This window comes from Anastrepha ludens, chromosome 4, assembly GCF_028408465.1.
Source record: "Anastrepha ludens isolate Willacy chromosome 4, idAnaLude1.1, whole genome shotgun sequence".
Lineage (NCBI taxonomy): Eukaryota > Metazoa > Arthropoda > Insecta > Diptera > Tephritidae > Anastrepha > Anastrepha ludens.
In genome coordinates this window covers 22,016,770-22,040,064 of record NC_071500.1, presented here as the reverse complement: position 1 = coordinate 22,040,064, position 23,295 = coordinate 22,016,770, and the positions used below count along the sequence as shown (strand labels likewise).

Below are 23,295 nucleotides of genomic sequence, written 5' to 3'. Positions count from 1 at the left end.
TGCTCGATTGTGTATCTTTCCATAGTTCAAATTGAGTTAGTCTGAAATTCAAAAATGTCTAATGAAATGCAGAAAAAACTTGACGTTTAGATGTGGTTCACATTCAACATCGGCCCTCAAAATTTAACCACCCTTTATAATTGGCGCTTACGCCCTTTTTGGGTGTTTGGCCGAGGTTCTCTTCCTATTTATGGCGTGTATATGGATGTTGTTCCACAAATGGAGGAACTTACAGTTTTTAGCCAACTCCGAACGGCAGATATTAGGTCTGTTCTTGCAAAAATTATCCAGTAAATTAATTTCCGAGAATTCTTTCGCAAAGAGAAAAATATAAAAAAAGTACATGAACGCAAACCAGTACCAACTTTTCAGTTTTACGAACAGCTTTTTAAATTGTTGGCGGGAAAAATCACAAAAATTGAAAATTTTTTCACTTGAACTACCGCGTATTAAAAAAAAAAAAAAATAAATAAGGCAAATAAAATGCAAAATAACGATTGATTTCATTTTGTCCACAATCATTTGTTCCATTTCATCATCGCTGTCAGATAAAGAACATTCCATTAGCAATTGCAATTCGCAAATTTTAACTCGTGTTAGATTTTACTTTGGGATCAGCTGTTTTTCTCACTTGCAAATTCTTACAAGTAAAAATTTATCCAGTAAAAACTTGTAACTTCCCCTTAAAATTAAACATTATGCTCTCTCAGTTTCCCCTACATTGCAAGTGTTTTGAGTACATGAACACCAAAACGTGATGATTTGTAATAATTGTTACACACTATTACTTCATGGACAGACCTATTTTTATGATGAGCTTTTTCATGGCAGAAATAAACTCGGAGGTTTGCCATTGCCTGCCGAGGGGCGACTGCTATTAGAAACAACTGTGTCTTCATTTTGGTTCATTTCACGGAGATTCGAACCTACGTTCTTCGAATTTCGTATCTTCCGTGTAAAACAAGAGCTGGGTGTATTTACCTTCCTCATTTTTATTTTTCTCTCTTATTTGAATATAAATTCCGGAAAATATGTAGATCGCGGTCTTAACGTAAAGATTAAATGGTTTTGTCATTGATTTTTGGTGCGTTAGTTCGGGCTGCCCGCAATTTCGTCTACAATTGTTCATTAGCTCAGGGATTGGCAGTGCTGCTAATTACTCAAAGGCGTTGCTGGGCGCGCTCTCACATAACATTAGAGGGTTTCACATTTAGTCCCATGATGGAAAGAATAATGAGATGGCGCTTATCGTGGTACCGTTACTTTGCTCTCAGCAAATTTGACAATGAGTGACGTCGTATTAGCACCAGTATAGCCAGATTACCACTTTCGTAACTTGATTTAGCATTTTTTTTGTTATTTAGTTTCGGAGTTTTAGTTCTTTCTTCATGACATTTTTCTAGCCTATTCTAATTAAAATGTATTGTTTATAATTTTGTAAAATATACCTTTTTGTTTTTAATTAGTTCAGAAATTCACTCAGTTTTATGTAGCTTTTCTTTTTTTAACATCTGGTCGCATTGCCCGCGATTGCGGTTATTGTTGGTGTTCTTATCCTTTCAGCAGTCAAATCTCTCTCTCGCTACTGCAGTGTTGTCTAGCTTTGGATATAAAAACGCACTAAAATGCCAATTTAAAGAAAATAAAATAGCAAAATTTTCTTGAACTACTTAAAGAACTTTGTATGCGTGACAAATTGTCTTTAGAATGTGCGTTTTTTTTTTAAATAAATGTGTTATGCTTATGCACAATTTAATTTATGAGTTTTTTTGTTAAGAGAACGACTTGTTTGCTATATTTCAGGTTATGTAACAAGATAAGGTACTTTTTTTTGTAAGAATGTCGTTATAGTTTTTTCAGTATTTTCTGGTATTTTGTTGCTTATTTTTACTATGCATACACCCTTTTGATGCCCTATGTCCCACTAAGGATTGAGGACCGGAAGAAACGATTACATCTCTATGGTTTTAATTCGCATTCAGTAAATTCAAATGTTTTTTAAAATGTGTTAAAAAGGTCTTCAATGTTAGGAAGAGTTAAGAGAAGAAGATTTAATATTCGAACATAACCTTAATAGGAGCAAAAAATTAAATTTCCACTTTCAAAATATGAAATTTTATAAGAGCCAACAAATTTTCATTAACACTAAAATCTTCACAGAGTGTACTTTTTTAACATTCTTTTGTTTAATAATACAGCTTTTTTAACTTACAGTTTCGGTAGCTTTAAACTAAAAAAAGAACCAGACACCAAACTTAAAAATTTTCGCATTTTGAGTATAAGAAAGCATTAAGGGGTTATATTCCTTGTGACCTCGAAAAATGGACGATTGTCATAATTTTTTTTAAATATGTTTTAGAACTTTAATTCAAATGAGGCATATATCATACTGAAGGGTAACTCGCGAAGAATACATTTTGGTATTTTTATTTTAAAAAATTTTATTATTTATTGTTGATATCGCCCCTCCCCCGAAACGCCGTTTTTTAGAAGAGGCTTGCGGTGTTCACGGTAGCGCATGAGCAGCTCAACTGTAATCGAAAAAATTAAATGATTATTGTAGAAAAATGTTTTTAAGTAAATCTGAAGGGGGTTTTTCTCGATATGAAAACCGCTTTGCACAAAAAACTATTTTTGAGGGGCTGAAAAATTAAAAAAAAAATTAATTCCAGCGAACTATGCAAATATTTATAAAAAGTGAACCGTTCAGATTCACGAGGTTGTAACTTCGAATAATTAAAAAAAAAAGTTTATGCAAATCGGTCAAATTGTTTTTGATAAATAATGATCACCGCGACGGTAATTTTCGAAAAACACGACTTTGAGATAATCGCGTCTAAAGTTTTGGGTGCACTTCATTTCCAAGAAGGGTCGCGCGACTAGCGGAATATGTTTTAAATATTCCTGTTTTAAGTTTTAATAGTCTTTATTAGTCACTAAAACCAACAAACGGAATATGTTTTAAATATTCCTGTTTTTATTAATATTTTTTATTAGTCACTAAAATCAACTGCTTAAACAGAAGTGTCTACTAAAACTAAAACTTAAGAGCTAATATTACAACTTTTATGTTACAAACTTACAAACTTACAAACTTACTTACAGCTAGAGTAATATTTAAACTTAATAACGGAAGTTCTCTGATCTCTCTAATGATCTTACTCTTAGAAGTGAGAGAGTATGTAACTCCTTCCCCCCTTGACTTAAAAATACTCCGGGATTTTATTTGTGCCTTGGCGTTGTATTACGTTTAGTCTTTTTACTTTTCTTTATTCTAATTTTTTTTTGTATTTATATATGTATGATTTCACATAGTTCTATGAATTTTTAGTATACCATATACATATATTTAAGGCAAATAGGCATGTTACTACGCAATATATGAATATGTACAATGTACATAAATATTCACTTAGTATATAACGATTTGTGCGCAAAATAGTTAAATATGGGTTACTTTAAATAAAAATAGGAATTCAACAATTATACCAGCAGTATATTTAAGGGCAGAAAAAAAAATTGTACTGATAAAAAAACATTTAAATATGTAATAAAAAAAAATTGATTCAAAGATTTTTCGTTTGATATTTGATTCGTGAACATTCGCTAATTTCATTTTTCTAAATTTTGGTTGTTCTTTGTGTCGAACATTTAAATAATTTTTGACAAAACCCTCACTTCTATTCTCTACATACTCCTCTCTTTTTTCATTTGCTTTGGATATTTTCTTTAATTTTTTTTGTTCAATTTTCTCCTTTACTTTATTCGTGTCCGCTTTGTTGTTGTGGACATTGTTGGGCGTATTTTCAATCGTTGAATGGAAAGTGTTGTTGTAAAGCTCTATTGCTTTAATTACTTGGTCTTTTATTGGCATCTTTTTTTCTAAATTTAAAACTCTGATTCTTTCAGTTATAGTGTTGTTAAGCCTTTCTACATCAGAATTGCCTGTATGGCTGTTTGGCTTCGATAAATGTAATTCTATATTTTCCTCTTTACAAAATTGTTTTACGTTAATAGAGTTAAATTCGTTATCGCAAACTATTTTTTTCATTTTACCAAAGACCGAAATGTACAATCTTATTTTTTCTACAAGAGTAAGACTATTTCTGTCTTCAAGGAAAAAAGCTACAGCATGTTTTGAAAATTTATCTAGGAAAATAATAAACGAATGTTTGGAATTAACGTAGGTATCTATGTGTACTATTTCTCTTTTATCGGAAGGCGTTTCCGTGATATGAAATTTTTTCTTTATGGGATTTCGGTCATACTTTGTTGCTGTGCAAATATCGCAATTATTTATTACTTTACTGATAATATTCTTTAAATTTGGGTGATACATTTTTCGCTTTAAACTTTCGTAATTAGGGATTATGCCTGAATGGCCAGATTCTTTAGTATGAAAAATGGATATTTGCTTTATAGCTTCTTCTTCAGTTTTTACATCTTTAGCCATATATGAACATTTGACAAATTTTGCACTTTTAGTGTTTTCAAATAATTCGATTAACTTTAACTGGACGGTATTGTAAACTGAATCACTGAGCTCACAATATATTCCTACTTTACCCGATAGCATGCTTCGCCTAACTATGTCGGATATAAAATCAGGGATATCACTTTCTTGAATATATATTCGCTTATTTCCGAGTATGTACTCTTTTTCGATTGATTTTTCTTTTAATAAAATAATTTGTGTTTTAAAGCGGTTCACAACCGTGTCTAATATGGGGAAGTGGTCATTATGATCTTCCTCTTGGGAATGTATGGTTGCCATGGTTGAAAAATTGTCATTTTCTTCATTAAGCATATTAATTTCGTTGGTGATGGAATTTATTCGGCTGAGAAAATCGGCAATTTTATTATCTTTTCCCTGAATATATTCGATTTTCGCGTCGTATTCTCCTAATTGGACTAGCCACCTTTGAAGACGTGGATTAATATCCTTACCCCTATACTTCACTTGTAACCACTTCAGCGGTTGATGATCCGTTTGCAGATCGAATTCTTTACCGAAAACATATGGCCTAAAATACTGAACCGCCCAAACTATACTAAGTAACTCTTTCTCGACCGTCGAATAATTTTTCTCATGATCATTGAGTGTCCTCGAGGCAAAGCACACAGGGTGGCCCTCCTGGGATAAAACAGCCCCAAGAGCAAAGTTACTTGCATCGGTAGTTACTTTAAACCTTTTGTTAAAATTGGGGTAGCGTAAAATAGGATGGTCTGTTATTAAAATTTTCAATTTCTCAAATGCTGAGACATAATTTGGATCATTAGGATTAATTTTTCTTCCTTTCTTCAGATAATAAATCATCGGATACGCTACTTTCGCGTAATCTTTTACAAATTTACGGTAATAGCCGGTAATACCTAAGAATGACCTAATCTGTTTCTCAGTAGTTGGTAATTTAAGGTTTCGAATTACATCAATTTTGTTGCCATTAGGTTTCACTCCTTCATGAGTTAGGATATGGCCTAAATACTCTGTTTCTTTAGATAAAAAATTACATTTATTCACCTGTATCTTAAGACCGGCTTTTCTTAATGATTCAAATATTAATTTCAAGTTTGTTAAATGTTCTTCCAAAGAAGTACTAAAAATCAAAATATCGTCTAGGTAGACCACACATATTTTATTTATGTATTTTTGGAGAACTACATTCATTAACCTTTGGAAGGTTGATGGGGCGTTTTTAAGCCCAAATGGCATTCTGATGAACTCAAAATGTCCATGAGGGGTTGAAAACGCAGTCTTTTTCCTGTCTTCAGGCTTCACTACAATTTGATGGAAGCCTTTCGCAAGGTCCAATGTAGTGAAGTACATTGCTCTTCCCAATTTTTCTAATATACCGTCTATATTAGGAATTGGAAACTTATCGCCCACTGTATTTTCATTCAGCTTCCGATAATCGATAACAATTCGCCATTCTCTCGAACCTGTTTTATTCTCCTTCTTGGGCACAATCCACAAAGGACTGTTATACGGGGACGAAGATGGCGCTATGATATTTTGCTTAAGCATATCATTTATTTGGCGACTTATCTCTTCTTCGTGAATTTTGGGATATCGATAAATTTTCGAGTAGATGGGATTGTTAGTTTGCGTAACTATCTCGTGCTGGATACAATGAGTAGCCGTCAGACTTTCTCCTTCTTTATAAAATAAGTCTTCGTACATCAATAATAATTTTTCGAGCTTTTCGTGCTCTTCACTGCTAAGGTGATCCAAATTTAATTTGGCAAGTATGTCAGGTTGTACTGGCTTCAGCGTACAAATACTGTGGATATCGAAAGGATATCCATGAAAAAACAATTTATTGCCGTTTATTTCTATAGAATCGTTTGCGAAATCAATTTTCGCTCTTAGTGGCCTTAGGACGTTTTGCCCAATAATGGCGTTATAATTATTATTATTTAAGTTAGCTACTTTCCAAGAAATAGTGCCATACAGGTTAAATTCTTTAGGGAAAGGAGTGGTTATTTTATTTTTTATCTGATTGACACCGTTAATAGTTTTAAAATATAGTGCTTCCTCAAGATTCTCAATAGAAAACTGACTTAAGGTGTTTGGCCCTATAAGACTAGTCGTGGAACCAGTGTCAATCAAGCAATTAATTTTTTCACTTTGTATTGTTATTGTTATTATGGGTAATTTTGCATATCAAGGCCATCGCAAAAATTTACAGTCGTCTATATTAGCAATATCCATGGGTTCAACCCCATTATTACGATTATTGCTATTAATGGTTGAATAGTCCCTATTCCTGAACCGCGAAGAATTGCTATTATCATATAATTTACTCGTGTTTTTATGGTGTTGTTGTGCTGGAGTATCTTGTTGCTTATATTGATAGTTTCTAACTTGAGCATCACATTTTTGTAATTCACTTTTATTTACAGGAAATGTATACATATTACAGTGAAATTCCCCATTACGGACAGTCCTTATAACCGGACAGCTCCAATAACCGGACAAATTTTGGGCACACAGGTTTTTCATTCATTTTTTCATACAAATATCATCCTAATAAACGGACACTCTAATAACCGGACGCGGACAAAGTATTTCAAACCATTTTCATAAAAAAATTTCTCATAAGCGGACAAAATTCAAAAATATCACAAGCAAGCTTTATTGTTCATTATAAAAATGAAATAGGTGATTCCCTTTTTAACATGTATGCACACATTCAAGCCCTGTGTTTGAAATTAAGAGTAGTTTTCCATTCAATTTGTTAAGTCAGTTGCATGCGAATGGTTGCGTTCAAACTTCGTAATAATATGGCGCCGAAAAAGAAGGTACTTTCTATTAAAGAAAAAATGGAAATTATTAATGTTTTCGAAAAAGATAAATTATCAGTACGTGGAATTGCAAAAAGGTAAAGTATAGTGAGCACAAAAATTTAATGGTAGGTACACCATTATTTTGCTTTGAAAGGTGCAATATTGGCAAAACACAAGCTGCTGAAATCAATAAAAATAAAGAAAAAATTCGTTCTAAATGGGAGTCTGGAGTTAAGGGGGTAGTATGGTTAATTCGGTGTAAAACAAGCATATTTTTCGAAATTTTTTTTGTCGACACAGTTGATTTATTCAAAATTTTAAAATTACTTCATTATAAAGTCATATTTAAAGAATATTGTGTGAAATTTTCATTGATTTTTATGAAGAAATGAGTTGGTGGCAGCGAATCTTCGCTACCGTCTCATAAAAAAGTTTTATTGCGGTGTCCCTCAGAACTCATTACTGGATCAACTAAAATCAAAAAACCAAATTGATTTCATCAGCTAATAAAGTTTCGCAGGTAACAACGTCGAATTTTTTTTTTTTTTTTTTTTTTAATTTTTTAAAGCGCTTTGAAGTCAAAACACCGATTTTTCATAAAAAAAACTTGAAAACTTTGTTGTTTTAAAATATGACAAAATTAAAAAAAAAAAAAAACTCGACGTCATTACCTCGTGAATAAAGTAAAGAAACAAAAAAACCAAATTTGAAAAGAATCGGTGCAGTAGATATGAATCTACAGTGGACACCGACCGTAAAAAAGGCAAGTGTGAGAAAAACGCGTTTAAAGATTTTCGGCAGCGTGAAATCCGGTTGGAGAGGTAGATACTTAATCCTTTGTGTCTTTGTCAATTTTACTCTAATGCACTTCAAACTTTCACACAATAATCTTAAGATGTTATAGAATAACTTAAAAAAAAAAAAAAAAAAATGAAAAAAAAAAAAAACTACCATACTACCCCCTTAATGTTCATCAAAAGCGAAGCTTTCTTAAAGAAGGCGGCTCTGAAATAGACAAGATGTGTTTTAATTGGTGCGCTAAGGCTAGAAGTCAAAACATTCCGATTTCTGGTCCCATTTTGAAAGCAAAGGCAATGGAAATTGCAGGCAAACTGGGTGTACCTAAATTTAATGCTTCAGATGGATGGTTAAACAAATGGCGAATAAGGAATAATGTTGCTTTCAAATGCGTATCTTGTGAAGCTGCAGATGTAAACTAGGATGGTGTCGAACAGTTTAGGACAAAACTGCCATCTCTGTTGACCGGTTACAAGCCTCAAGACATTTACAACGCAGACGAAAGGGGGCTTTTTTTCGTGCGTTACCTGACCAAACCCTCGCTCTTAAATCCGAAAAATGCGTGGGCGGTACACTATCAAAGGAAAGACTCACAATTTTGTTCTGTGCTAACATGGCTGGAGATAAGGAGCTGCTTTTGGTTATAGGTAAAGCAGCCCGTCCTCGATCTTTTAAACATGTTCCAATCGCAAAACTTCCAGTGGATTGGAAGTCTAATAAAAAAGCATGGATGACTCGAGAAGTAATGAGTGAATGGGTGCAGCAGTTAAATCGAAGAATGAAAACCCAGAATCGAAAAATTATCTTGTTTTTAGATAACGCGGCTTCTCACCGAAAGGAATTAAACTTGACCAACATAAAAATTATTTTCTTGCCGCCAAATACAACGTCAGTTAGCCAACCCCTTGATCAAGGTATAATTCCAAATTTTACAACTTTGTTTTAAAACACTTGCTATCTGAAATTGACAATACAAGTTCAGCCTCAGAGCTTTCAAAATCGATTAATGTACTAGAAGCTGTGTATTTGATCAAAGCATCTTGGGATAAAGTGGAAGCCACAACCGTCCGAAATTGCTTCCGTAAAGCAGGATTTTTGGAAACTTATGAGGATCTTCCAGATTTTGATTCTGAAGATGATATTCCACTGGCAATCTATACTAGGCTTCAGGAAGGACTAGACTTGGCAAATGATTTGGAAGGTTTTCTCCAAATGGATCAGAATGCTTTCACTGAGGACAACAATATAGAAATTCAATTTGACCAATAAGATGATACTATGGACATAAGTGATTCAGAAGATGAATTTTCAGAAGAAATAAGTAAGCCTATAACATCATATGATGAGGCTTTAAAACTTGTTGCGGGCTTGAAACAATTTGCAAAAAATGACTATGTAGCTTTTCAGCACATTAAAAATATCGAGAGTCACTTTGAAAATGAACATTTTAAATTAAAGCAATCAATGTTTAAGCAATCAAGCATTACCGAATTTTTTCAATCAAACTAGTATTGAAATGTAAAGGCTTGTACAATGTACTTAATCGATATATGTACATACTCGTATATGTATTTATATGTAATACTAAAGTATGCAAATATTCTTTACTTCCAAAAATTTCTTAAATAAACTATGTACAATACAATTTATATGTGTGGTATATATTTTGTGACTTCATCCCTTATAAGCGGACATCTCCCATAGCCGGACAAAAAGACTGCGACGGTGAGTGTCCGGTTATAAGGAATTTCACTGTATTAATATTTTTAAACGATTGGTTAACATTTTCTGCCTCATATTGCTGATTTAAATTCGAATTGCTTTTAATTTTTGTTTGTTGCCTTCTATGCCTAAAATCTATGCACCTGGTATCGTCCAACAGTTTTAAATTTGTGTACCTTACAATAACCTCATTCAAATTATTATTCTCTATAATATGTGCTCTAATAGGGGCATCAATTTTTTCGAGTAAAATATCAACTAAATCCCTATTAATACTATGAGGAGAATAAAGAGTTGACTTTTTACCATCAAACTCGTATAATTCATTTAGGTCAAATTTGGCCTTTTCAAAATAACTAAATAATTCTCTTAATGTGCTTACTTTTACCATTCTGAAACTGTTGAAAATTTCTCCATATGTTCGTCGCGGTCTGAAATGCTGCTTCAAGTGCGATTTGATAAGGTTCCAATCAGCATCATCCTCTAACTCTTGTATACTCCTGCCAGCATCACCCATAATTTTTTCGTTTCTTATAATTTGAATTCCAAAACGTGTCAAATCCACATTACTTCCACAGAGCTGTAGTACATTTTCAACGGACTTGAAAAAAGAACATACTGGTTGTGTGCCATCTAACGGTCTAATGTGACGAAATTGTTGTAAAACGTCTTTAGAACTGAGTTGAAGAAATTGATTTTGCAGTACTTCTTGTTGTCTGTACATATTTATTTGTTGTTGTTGTTCCATAATTACTGTTTGTTGTTGTTTCACAGCTAACTCCATTGCTGCTAGCTTTTGATTTAATTCGTCCATTTTCGCTCTTTGTCGCTCTTTGTTCATAAACACATATGTATCAAATGTTTTTTTTTTTTTTTTTTTTTTTTTTTTTTTTTTTTTGTTTTTTTTGTTTTTTTTTTTTGTTTTAAGAACTCAAGAGAATATTCTTCGGTTTTAAATCGCTAAGGTGTTTTGTTGTTTTTGTGTATGTTTTCTTTACTCTTTTCTACTTGCTGGTGTATCAGTTATTTTAGAAACTGTTCTTCACCTATTGCCGTTAATACTTTTTACAGATGCGTGGAAATTTTTCTCCAAATTTCAGAACTTTAGTCATGAAATTAAAATTGAGTTTGTTTTTTTTTTTTTTTTTTTTTTTAAATTAGCACAAAAAAGTAATTAATAAGATCAAAGTTTTTCCAAAATAGTATTTCTTGCAACTTTCGCTTTGTTTTTTTTTTTCGCACAAAACCTGCTTGCTTTTCTTCTCCTGGAAATCCCTGTTGATGTTTTTAATTCCTCTTTAATTTATGATAATTATTAGCCGGCTTGGCTTTTCTTCGCTTTCGATGCTTTATATAATCGATTTTTCCCCTTATAACGGAGCGAACGGTATTATTTTCAATGTCTGAAAATTTCTGTTTTTCGACTGCGCCACTAACGGAATATGTTTTAAATATTCCTGTTTTAAGTTTTAATAGTCTTTATTAGTCACTAAAACCAACAAACGGAATATGTTTTAAATATTCCTGTTTTTATTAATATTTTTTATTAGTCACTAAAATCAACTGCTTAAACAGAAGTGTCTACTAAAACTAAAACTTAAGAGCTAATATTACAACTTTTATGTTACAAACTTACAAACTTACAAACTTACTTACAGCTAGAGTAATATTTAAACTTAATAACGGAAGTTCTCTGATCTCTCTAATGATCTTACTCTTAGAAGTGAGAGAGTATGTAACTCGCGCTTCCACGGTCTGTAACTTTCGTTCTAGTGCTCCGATCTTTATGATTTTTTAAATTTATATTTTTAAGATGATGCACTTTTAGAATATGCCATAAAAAAATTTTCGATTTTTTAGTTCAACACAAGGTATATAACCCCTTAAATTTATTGCGAAGAGCAAATGGTTGGCAACACTGCACAACTCAGCTAATGCGACGTCACGCACTCTCTGATGGGCGCACATCAGAAACTTACCTGCACAAAAGAACAAACGCAAATAAAAAAATGGAAAAAGGAGCAAATTCAATCACATGGATTTTTTATTATCAACAATTAGGTTTATTTAGTTTCTTTTATTTTTAAATAATTTTACAAAATATTACCTTTTAATTTCTATGCCATTTCCAAATGTAAGATTTGTTTAAGTGATTCTGTGTTTTTTTTGTATATTTCTTTGTATACATTTAATTAAGTTTGTTTCGAACAAAGCTAAGTAATAATGCACATACCAATATGTTTGTATATATGTTTGTATTGTACATATATATTGGATATGTATGCGCATAGATTCATATACATAAAAGTGATTTATAGAGTTTTAGAAAACAGTTTAGTTTCATATAATAATAATAATAGTAATAACTTGAAGATTTAATTATCGCAAGTGTTTTGTTTGGTAGACAATATTGAAAGTTTAAATTTTGTTAAATTTCTTTGTAAATATTTATTTTGCCTGCAAATGCGCAAATTGCATATCAATTTACATATATAATTAATGGTATATTTATACTTTTAGCTTGCATTTCATTAGATGTTTCTATTTCTGTTTTTGTGTGACAATTCGTTGGTATATTCAACGTCACTTCCACAAATTTATTAAATATACTTATTTCCCCTTTTGACTTTTATCTGAATTTCAACTCATTTGTTGCAGCACCCTTAACACAAAAATTTATCACTCTCGCGCTCAGACTTATATGAGTTTTTTTATTTTTTATTTTTTTGTTTATTATTACATCTGTAAAATCCAATGTAATTTATTTAATTTTATAAGTAATTGAAGAATTGAAATTCATTTTACAGTGTTTAAGTTTTGTTGTTTGTTAAAGATTTTTTTTATAATAACAAAGCGCTGCATATATCTTACTTACTTTAAACCTCTAAATGTTTTGTTGTTGCCGCTTTTTTGCATTTGATTAGCATTAAAAATTAACTTAAACTAACTATGTGTATGCATGTATGTGTTTATGTATTGTTATTGCATGTGTATATTTTTATTTATATGTATGTGTATTTAATTGTGTGAAACTATAAATAAATGGATGATTTAAATTAACAACCTAATAACTAAAAAAAAACTATCTTTTTGTTTGACTTTCTTTCTTGGACTCCCCACAACAGCTTTGTTCATTTATTCTCCAGCTGTAGCAGCGGTCGTCTGTGCAGGTTAGCAGATAAGCGCTGACAAACTTACAAAACATGATTTTTACTCATTGTTTTCATTTAGACAGAGTTTGATTTTTGACATATATATATTCATGTGTGCTTATATTATTTTCATTTAACTCGAGTATATTGTATATAAAGTTTGCATAGTTTTGTTGTTGCTTTTGTAGTTGGTTTGTTGTTTCTTCACTAATACATATTTGTAAGTATGCTCAGTTTTATGGGCGCTCAGCACTTTAAAGTAAAAGTCTCGTAAATTCTGCAAAAAAGGGAAATGCAATTTGTTATTCGAAAAGTCTCTAAATATTACTTTTTAATTATAGTAGCAGTAGCAATAATCACACATCAATAGTTTTTACAATAATTCATTTAAGGGGACAGATACCTGTAAACGGCCATATTTTCACTGATTTTTATGAAAATTATTTAAAATGAAGAAGTCAATACATTTTTTCAAATTTGGCATACAGTTTATTTATACATAAAAATAATATAAAAAATTTTAATTTATTTTAATCACTTAAAATGGCGGATGTACATACACTCAATTCTTCCAGGAAGGTCAGCGCCAGGGACCTGAATACAAAAAACCAAAAATTTTTTTGTTTACTAATGCCATAATTTTTATATGGAAAAATGAAAAAAAAAATTCGCGGAATAAAATGCTTAAAAAAAAAAATGAATTTTGTGGCGAGTTTTCCTACTATTTTTGCTTCGAAAAAATTATTTTTTCGAAAAATTTTCAAAAATTTGTAAATTCACACAGAAAGTAATATCATAAAAAGATGTGAGCAAAATTTCAGGGAGATCGATCAATAACTTTTCGAATTATCGTGTACGCCAATTCGAAAAATATAGTTTTGAGAAAACGCGCCTAAAGTCGGCAACGCAACTATACCTCTCACTGCGCTTGAACGCAAAGAATAGAGTCGTCACGCTTGACGATCTATTTATAATACAAGAAATACTTAAATTTACGTTATACAAATTTTTTGACATATTCTTAAAGGATTATATTAACATTTTATGAAATTTTTTTTTTTTTTCGAAAGCTTACAGGTATCTGTCCCTTTAAATATATACATATATAAATACACAAAGAAGTAAATAATACATTTGTGGCCATAATAATGGGTTCTGTCACAGCTCAAAAATTAATCAATAATTAAACTCTGCAATAAGAAATTTTCTCCAGCGTAAGGCCGAGTGTATAAAACAAGTTAGCCTTTTCCAACAGTGGCTATTAAGTATATCTATTATTTCTGCTTCATTTAGCTTCACTGCGTTTAAGTATCTTGCTCCGATATCTTTCAGCACAAGACATCTTCCTAAGTGCTGCATGCCTTCTTCTCCGTTTGACCCTTTTGCACCTCCTCTCGAAATGCGCGATGTACTCGTACACAAAATACTTAGCGTGAATTATACCTTGCGTTGGTAAGACTTTTATTGTTTGTTCTAATGAAAAATAATGTCACAGTATTATTAAAATTATTTATTTTCCTCAAATTTTAACACGCAAATAATATATTACGGCTTATTCCGCTATTGGTGATAAGAGAGAGTTTTTGTTGTTGGCGGTCTACTCCGTTATTGGTTATAAGAGAGAGTTTTTGTTCGCGTGCTACTCCGTCGAATGATGTAAAAGGGTTAAATTGCAAAGGATGCAAATTTTCTCAACATTTCTATGCGTAGTTGCATTTAACTGTAGTAAGCCACATCTTGCTTTGAAAATTGTTGTAATGCCTCTTCTATGCGCCATTTACCCGCTCGCTATCTCTATGCACGATTAACTTGACGAAAAATTTGCATGTGAAAGTAACAACAAAGTTATTGAGCAAGATTCGCCGCTAGAGAGTATGGCTATAGTTCATTAGGCCGCATTGCCTTACCAGCCCATGTAATTTAAGGCCGGCGGGCCAATTAAAAGGTCAAAAAAATCGATTTTTTTTTTCCTGAAATCAATAGCTTAGATATTCAAGAACATGAGACACAAATTTTCAGAGTTAAATTCCAAGTATTTGCAGAGCTACAGAGCCGAGCGTAGTGCGGCGTCGAGCAACCGTGCGCTTATTGTTGTAGTGTATTGTTTCTGTGTATGTCTCTGTAAGTGTTTGTTTCTCGGCTTTTCATTTTCACGATTTTACCTAATTTATGTACACGATTGCAAAAAAACTAAACGAGCTATCCATTTCATTCAAAATGCGTTATCTTCAGTATTGTTTTTTAAGCGACTTTTTTACCTAGTTGAAGAGTTTTTTTTTCCTTGAAAAACCACTTTTTTTTTCTACCTTCCCCAAAAATTCGAATTTAACGTGTTTCTCCCAATTTTCTTAGTTCACATCGAAGATAATTACATCAAAATTAATAATCTTTTTTTTTTTTTGTTTTCAGATGAAAATTGCAAGTTGTATTTTGTACAGAAGTTGGATACTTCAGTGGTAAGGCGCTCTGGGAATCTATTGATAACTCGGCTTACAATATATTGTTGGAGATTGTAGAAATTTTTTTTTTTAGTTCAAATATATATTAAACTATCCCCAAAACTTCATTTGGCTAATTGTTTTTTTTCTCATCCTACAACGCTTCGCGAAAACTACTGAATTTAGGACATCTAATTGGCCCGCCGGCCTTAAGGCAGTTCTCTGCCCGCGTTGCCGACATATGTTCATTTGCTTCATCTATTCGCCACTTGCTAACGTTTGGCAAAAAAAGAGGTCTTATGATTTCCCTCTTGAGTAGTGTTGGTATCGCGCTTGACTGTGCTTTTTGCCTTGTTATGTTTAGATCTTTTAACTTGATTTTTGTAAAAAGCTGCAGGTGATGTTTTCTTCCAACTTCAGGTCGAACGATTTCTGTGTTAAAAAGGCTCTGTTAAAACAAGAATGTTAGATGGAGACATCGAACTCTACCACTGTTAAAACATATCTGTCTTATCGAATTTTTCACCGCCAACAACAACAACAATTCAATTATCATTATAAAGAGCTTTTTGCATTAAAAGCATTAACTTTTGCGCGGCTTAAGAATTTTGTGAAACCTATATTGGGTTTGCCCAAAGTTGTCGAGGTTTTCGTCTTGCCTTCTTCTGTCAACATTTTGAATTACTTGAGAGAGAATGAGAGAGAGAGAAAGAGAAAGAATATATATCTAAATAAATTCACAACATTTGCAGAGAATACAAATAGACAAAATTTACAAAAAACGGAGAAGGGTCGACCGGTGTAGGTAAACGCCGGACACAAATCGTGGTAACAACGCACACTACTCCGAGCGTTTATCACCCGCACAAACGCAGCGATTCGAGGACCGCAGCAACGGCACAAATTCCGGCAAAGCAATACCAATAAATCCGACGCCGGAAAGGATAGCACTTTATAGTACGCACAAGCACTAGCCAGGAAACGGGAATAAGCGTCAAAAAGTAGGCACAAAAAAAAGCACAAAAAAATTGGGACCAAAACAGGCCCCAAACGGTAGGCACCAAGGAAATATAACGCCAAAAAGAACACATCAAAAATATGTTTCCTACAAGTTTGCACCAACAAACAAGCGCCCAAAAGTAGGCAGTGTTATTTCTCACTAGAAATTAGCAAGCACAAAGAAAAGCTCAGGAAAAATAGCCTAGAGTGTATCTAAGATATATATAAGGTATAGCTCTCTCTCTCTCCTTTTCATCTATGTTATATCTTTTTTCTCTCTCGCGGAACGAAAATGCCCAAAACGTTGCATGGCCTGGAAATTTCACTCTCCATTCTCGCTCGTCCAACGACGCCTAAGAAATTTCACTTCAAAAATTACAGATGTTAAGCCGCAGTTAGTATAAGATGTAGATATGGGGTTATCCTAGCTGTGTTGGCATTTACGATAATAATATAATATATCTGCTTGGTAGCTGAAGAATTTGTAAAATTACGATATAAATTTTAATTTGTCCTGGCGTTCGAATACCCCAAAGAATATCGCAATGTAGAAGGGAAACTAGAAGTTCTTCTTTATTGGAAACTCGGATTGTTCGAATTGAATGATTTTCAAAGCCATGATTAATAAAACGAAATGTGTAACAAGTAGAGTCTGATGAAGTAGTTTTAGTAATAAATACCAACTACTTAAGAGTGGCTATTGGAAAGTGCTTATTGGAAAAAAGGAAATTATATTATATATATTATATTATATGGAAGATGGCCGTTGTTATTCACAGATTTCACCCATTTTCAACACCAAGTTACCTTAACGGTCGGACGGTGAGGACAGAATCGACTTGCTATTCTGAGCAATTTGGCGAGGTCAGTATTCTTTGTACAGCAACAAATTAAACACATGAATAACCTTATAACCTAAGACGTTCGAGTTGATCCTTTAAAAATACTTCTGCTTATGCATAAATGCATTTATCATCTATGTATGTATGTAGATGTATAAACACCATTTCATGCAAAATATGTTTACGAATGAAAACAATTGCATGCCGTTGTGTGTATGCATGCATGCGACGCCAGGATGTGCGTCATAGTTGACCTCTGTCGTGTCGATTGGCATGCTGGGGTTAATGCACTGAGAAATTGTTGCATGCAAAACATATTTGACTTTCACAAAAGCCGTGGTGACAGAATATTGTAATGGGTACAATAAAAGTGTGTATAGAAAACTTTTACATATTATATATATTTATGTGGGTATGTATGTATTTATATATTTACATGTAAATTTGACCTACCCTCGTAATTAATTCGGCCGTCTTGATCCAAATCGGCTATGGCCAATAATTGTGTGAGTTGTACTTCTGAGAGGGGTTCTCCAATCATTTCCATGGCGGTTTGCAGCTCGTCGCGGGTAATGAAACCATTGCCGTCACGATCAAATACCCTGTGAATGAAATTATAAATTTAATTCGTATCGATGAGGAAATATCAACTAAATATACACAATTTTTGTCTTCTAATAGCGAGGTTGATAATCTATGCCTAAATAAATTAAAAAAAAAAATTATGATTGCTTGCATCTTTTTTCATACAGTGAAGGACTTAAGACCTCTGAGAATGTCCTGCCCTATGGAAGGACAGAGAGAGTCTTGTACAACTGCCTGGTTTAGATGTCAACAATCTGACAAGGTTCCTGATCTGCACAGACTGGATATAGTCATGCTGTAAATAACCTTTAACCAAGTTGGTAAATGGTGCGAAAACGCTAGTTGGTTTCTGGTCGAATCACCACTTAAAGTAACCAACCAACCAACCAGGACTTAAGTCTACATACTGCAGCATATTTTATTATTGCCTAGAAGGTATACAATAATTTAATAATTGAACTGTTGTTGTTGTTGTTGAAGTGGTTGAATATTTCCACTGAAATACTCCAAATTAGTGACCAACACCGTTTTACTACCACTGTCTAATGTGATGATGTCTTTTTTTTGTTTCTTCTTTTTTCCAAGTCAGATCCATTTAGTGAAGTCCAAGTATAACAGCAAATCCTTTATCTCGATGTCTGTCATTTGCTGTAGGAAAGGCTTACCGAAGAAGCGGAATCGTGCCCTGGCTAGCCACGGACATTCACATAAATAGTGGAAAAGACTTTCTTTCGCCCCTTCCGCTTGACAGCTTCTGCGGATAGGATTGAACTACTGATGACTTTTTTAGAAATTAATATTTATTCATAAATTTGATTTATTTCACTTACCTTATAATAAAAAAATTAGCAAAACAACAGAAAAAACTGCTTACAGTTCAATTAGTTTATAAAAGTAAATTTATTCATTTAAAAATTAACTTTTTTGAATACTTTTACTATTTAGTAGGTTCACCCCTTTTTAGTGATTTTGCGTCAGTTACTATACTTCGTTGAATTTTTTGCTCTAAAAGCTCCCAAAAATTCTCTGTCGAACTTAAATCCAGACTTTGCGGCGGTGTATGTACTTAGTTGTCCGGGTGCGTAATATTGGGTCCATTCTTTGACACTTAATGCAGTATGCTTAGGGTCATTGCGTTGTGGGAAAACCAACCTTGCCTAAGACCCAAGCATTCTACTGATGGCTTCAAATATTTTTCCAACATAGTTTTGATATTTACATCGGTCCATAGTACCTTCAATAAAGGTAATCTTTTCAATGTTAGATGCCGCCATAGTTCCCCAAACCATTACGCTACCACCACCGAGCTTGACAGTGGGCATCATTTTTTTCATTTCCATATCTGCATTTCTTCTCCTTCATATATTGGCCCGTCCGTCACTTCCAAATGTATTGCACTTTGATTCGCCAGTAAATAAAACTTTAGACCAGAAATCCATTCCCGTGTCCATTTGTGTCCATGCAAACTTAAGCTCAAGGCGACAGTTTTTTCTGAAATTAGAGGCAATTTACATGGTGTCCTGCTGAAATATCTGCTATTATGAAGCCCCGAATTTTTGTCGACTTCAATTAAAATGGAGCTTACATCTCTTCTCAATAGCTTCTTTTTTTGGCGACCGGTTCGCTTTTTATTTTCATACGAATTAGTCTCTTCGTAGCTTTTAACACTCGTTTGTACCGCTGCTCGACTTAAATTAGCTTTTTTGCAATTTTGCCGTAAGATTTATTTTATGTTTTTTAAATCTGAAGATATTTCTTTTATCGGGCTCAACTGATATGATCAACTGAAATTTTTGAATAACGGTACTTTGCAGCTACTTTTTCAATACTTGCGTGAACCAAAGCAGATTGATGCATATAGACTTTTTTCATACCGCCTTATTGTTGTTTTGTAAGTTTTCTTGTTATGAAGCAAGTGAAATAATTAAGTTTTTGTATATTTATGAATGAATGAATTCTGAAAAAAACTACACCATCTGTTTTTTCAATTATTGTATATCTTCTGGGCAGGCCCGACGAGAAAGGGGGGGGGGGGATCGGCGAATTTTTACCCCGGACCCGGAGTTCTCAGAGGGGCCAGGACTCGAGAGTAATTCGAATTATATGAATTAGATATAATTGGAAAGGGCCCGCATTTGCAATTTTTTCCCCGGGGCCCGGATATGGTCTCTACGGCCCTGCTTCTGGGAAATAAGAAAATATGCTGCTGCTGTATGTAGATTTAAATCCTTCACTGTATAATTGATGTACTTCCAATGTGGAATCGAACCTCAAGTGCAAATAATTGTTGACTTTATATTAAAGTATGTAAAACCAATGGTTTCCTAATCAGTCTTGAATAGGAAGGGGTGATATTTCAAACCACTTGTATTAATTGTATTGTAATTTATTCGCGAAGTTCAAGAAAGATATGAAAAATTTACTAAGGTATCAAAAAACAAACTACGTCGCAAGCGTATGGCTTCCCACCTCATCCCGATCTGACATAAATATTATTGAGATCGGATAAACCACGCTCACCTTTTTGTATGTAAAGACTAAATTTTCGTCTATCCGTCTTACGTCACAAGCGATAACTGCCATTGTCTATGAGTTTGCTGGGCTCCAAGAATTAACAATCAGCTCACCCCAAAATTTTATTAAAATTTAGTCGGATTTATGACGTTCAGACTGTACCGAATTTCGCCTACCTTACTTTTTGAAAGTGGTACCTTTTCATGTGAACCAAAAACGCAATCACATACTATTCCAATAAATCAATTATTGACAATCCAAACTAGAACAAAAAAATCCGCATGTAGGTGTCTAACCGCCAGACAATTCAATTCCTTTTACATCTAAGGCTACCATAAACATCCTACCGCAATAAAAAAACAAAAACAAATACAGATTGCCGACATGCCAACAAATACTTAGTTTCATCTACTCGTATCTGCATAGGTGTGAGTAACATTGCAAATCACTTTTAAATCGGATTGGTGTTATTTTAACGAACTTAAATCCGTAACTTTTACGGAAGTTGTTATCCATAGTTAAGTCGAGAGTAGAAACAAAACCGAAAAATCACTGCTAGTGACAGCAAGGTAGAGAAATTGCGTCGGTAGTCACATTTGTGGTTTGGTGATGACTATTTATGGTGCTTGTTTAAGGGGTTATTCGCAGTTATGAAGTAAATAAAAGACGGGTTGTCAAGGATTTATCCTGAAGAAACTTCAGAATATTTTAATTTGAAAATTTTTGGCGGTTATAAAAGCATCCTTCAAGAACGTAACAAAATTTTTTATTTATGAAAATGTTGATTATAGAGCGCGCTGCAGGCGATTTCTGGAACCTCCTTTAAAAAAAGACGACTAACGGTGTACATCGTAACTCAGGATTGGATTATCTGAAATCAAAAAACCAAACAAATTTTGTTAATATATTAGATTATCTAGTAATTAATCGTTCGGCTAATCAAAATAGTGAATTTTCACAAAATGGCAGCTTTTAAAAGAAATGATTTCGATTTTTACGTTAAAATTTGGCCGTAAATTGATTATAAAATGGAAAATAAGTATCAGATTTACAAAAGGAACGATTAATTACTAGAAAATGTATCTTTAAAGATTGAGTTAAAACGGTTGACCGATCAAACAAGCCGTTTTCGAGATATCGTGTACACCGACTTGAAAAATGCCGTTTTGAAAAAAACACGTTTAAAGTTTCAATACCTACCTTAAAACGTGCCGAGGCATCTCTACATATTTAGGTATAACTCCGAAAGTATTGCTTAGATCTACTTCAAATTTCGTGCGTATACTTTTGAATATATGTACATTACAAAAATGCAATAAAAAATCGATTTTTTTGAAAGTCATAACTGCGTATAACCCCTTAAGGGCAATAGCAATAAAAACGAATGCAATGCCAGTGACAAGCGGATTGCTGCGCGACACAACTTGACTTAGGTGGTATACATACATAGGTATGTTCAATGTTGTATTTATAACTGATACCCAATATACTCGTACAATCCTTGTTTTACATGACTCGCCTTAATTCTTTGCCAAGGCAGACGAGTATTGCGCGCCAGTTAATGCACTCAAAGCTTATGTAGTACATAATATTATATATATATATACAATATATATATATGTATATATGTATATATATGTGTATGTAATATGTATTAAAGTTAATGGATAATAGGAGCGCGTTGTGCAGTTTTTATTTGCCTCACCTAAATGCGGCGATAAAATCTTCGGTGACATCATCGTTTTCCTCTGGTTTACTTGCATTCTCTTCCTGCTGTTGTTGTTGCTGTTGCTGTTCATCGCGCAACGCCTGAATTCGTCCGACCCATTGCAGGAATTCAGCTTCGTTTATTAACCCATTTCCTGAAATATGAATAAATTTAAAGTTAAAGTTAAAGAAATATGCACAAACACGAATAATAAAATTAAAAGTTACTTATACGCAGTGCTGATCAGGAGCTAAAATTTCATTATTACTTTATATTAAATTCGATATAGAAATTTGCTTAACAACTTCCCTGTCGACATATAATGCATTTCGTGAATGCTCTACGCTCGCTGATTTTTTTCATCTGATACGCTAAATTATACCCATAATAATAAATTTCATAAATTATTTGATATATAATATTTCTTTAAATTATTTTAGTTATTGTATAGGGAGATGAGTCACATGTAGGTCATGAACTTATTTCAAAACGCCCTCGTGAGCCACATATGACTCATTGGAGACGGAAGTTTTTAGGGATATTTACTAAATCATGGAAATTTATCTTATTCAATTAAGCCGAGCGCATACTCTGCGCTGTAGAAGTGAGTGTGACCGTAGACCACATAGAAGAGTCTGAGGAAAAATCTTACCATGGAATTGAATTTGGAGCCAATTTAAATTCGGTTACTTTGTACGCTTGTAAAATGTAATTTTCTGTATGAAATCAAACTGACTAATTTCTGGTTCAGAGAGCATTACTCATGAGACCCTTGAGACCCCATTACTGTTACTGAAGAGATCATTGCTCGATATTTTTCTTTTTAACTGACGATAGAGCCTTGCCTTACTACACGCAAATTATTCGAAACCTTTTGATTTCCCATATCAATACCAAATGCCTAAGTGCTCATTGGAAGATAGTTCAACCTTTGGAGACATAGTCTTCATAAGAAATGAGTAAGCTAATTGGCCACCTAGATTACGTTATTTGATTCCTTTGCACTACAGTTGAAGGATCACTGTGGAGAGAATTAAGAAAGTGTGGCGAGCATTAGACTGCTAACCGGCACTCAGGAATCAGCTGATTTGCTGACGTAACAAGAGATGTGACAGCGGTTTGTTTATGACAAAACTCAGATTATGTGGGTGATATATGAAAAAATCAACGCAGCCACTTTTCTTGCTAATTCGCCATCTGAAAAACGACTCATTTTACGCATTTTGTTTTCATTTCATTCGCCTCTCTCT

At 33.2% G+C, this 23,295-nt stretch overlaps 1 protein-coding gene across 5 annotated transcripts in view; it reads right to left on the bottom strand.

Annotated features, from left to right (window-relative positions):
• Nucleotides 1-11,845: 11,845 nt before the first annotated feature.
• Nucleotides 11,846-23,295, bottom strand: part of LOC128860443 (calcium-binding protein E63-1) — a 205,370-nt gene continuing 193,920 nt past the window's right edge. For 4 of the 5 annotated variants that reach the window (XM_054097974.1, XM_054097973.1, XM_054097976.1 and 1 more), the window contains 3 exons: nucleotides 22,043-22,199; nucleotides 17,692-17,840; nucleotides 11,846-13,236 (listed from right to left, as the gene is read on the bottom strand). In XM_054097974.1, the coding sequence (XP_053953949.1) occupies nucleotides 13,214-13,236; nucleotides 17,692-17,840; nucleotides 22,043-22,199 (329 nt within the window). In that variant the 3' untranslated portion in view covers nucleotides 11,846-13,213. The remainder of the gene's footprint in view (nucleotides 13,237-17,691; nucleotides 17,841-22,042; nucleotides 22,200-23,295) is intronic. The other variant, XM_054097972.1, reaches the window with a different exon arrangement.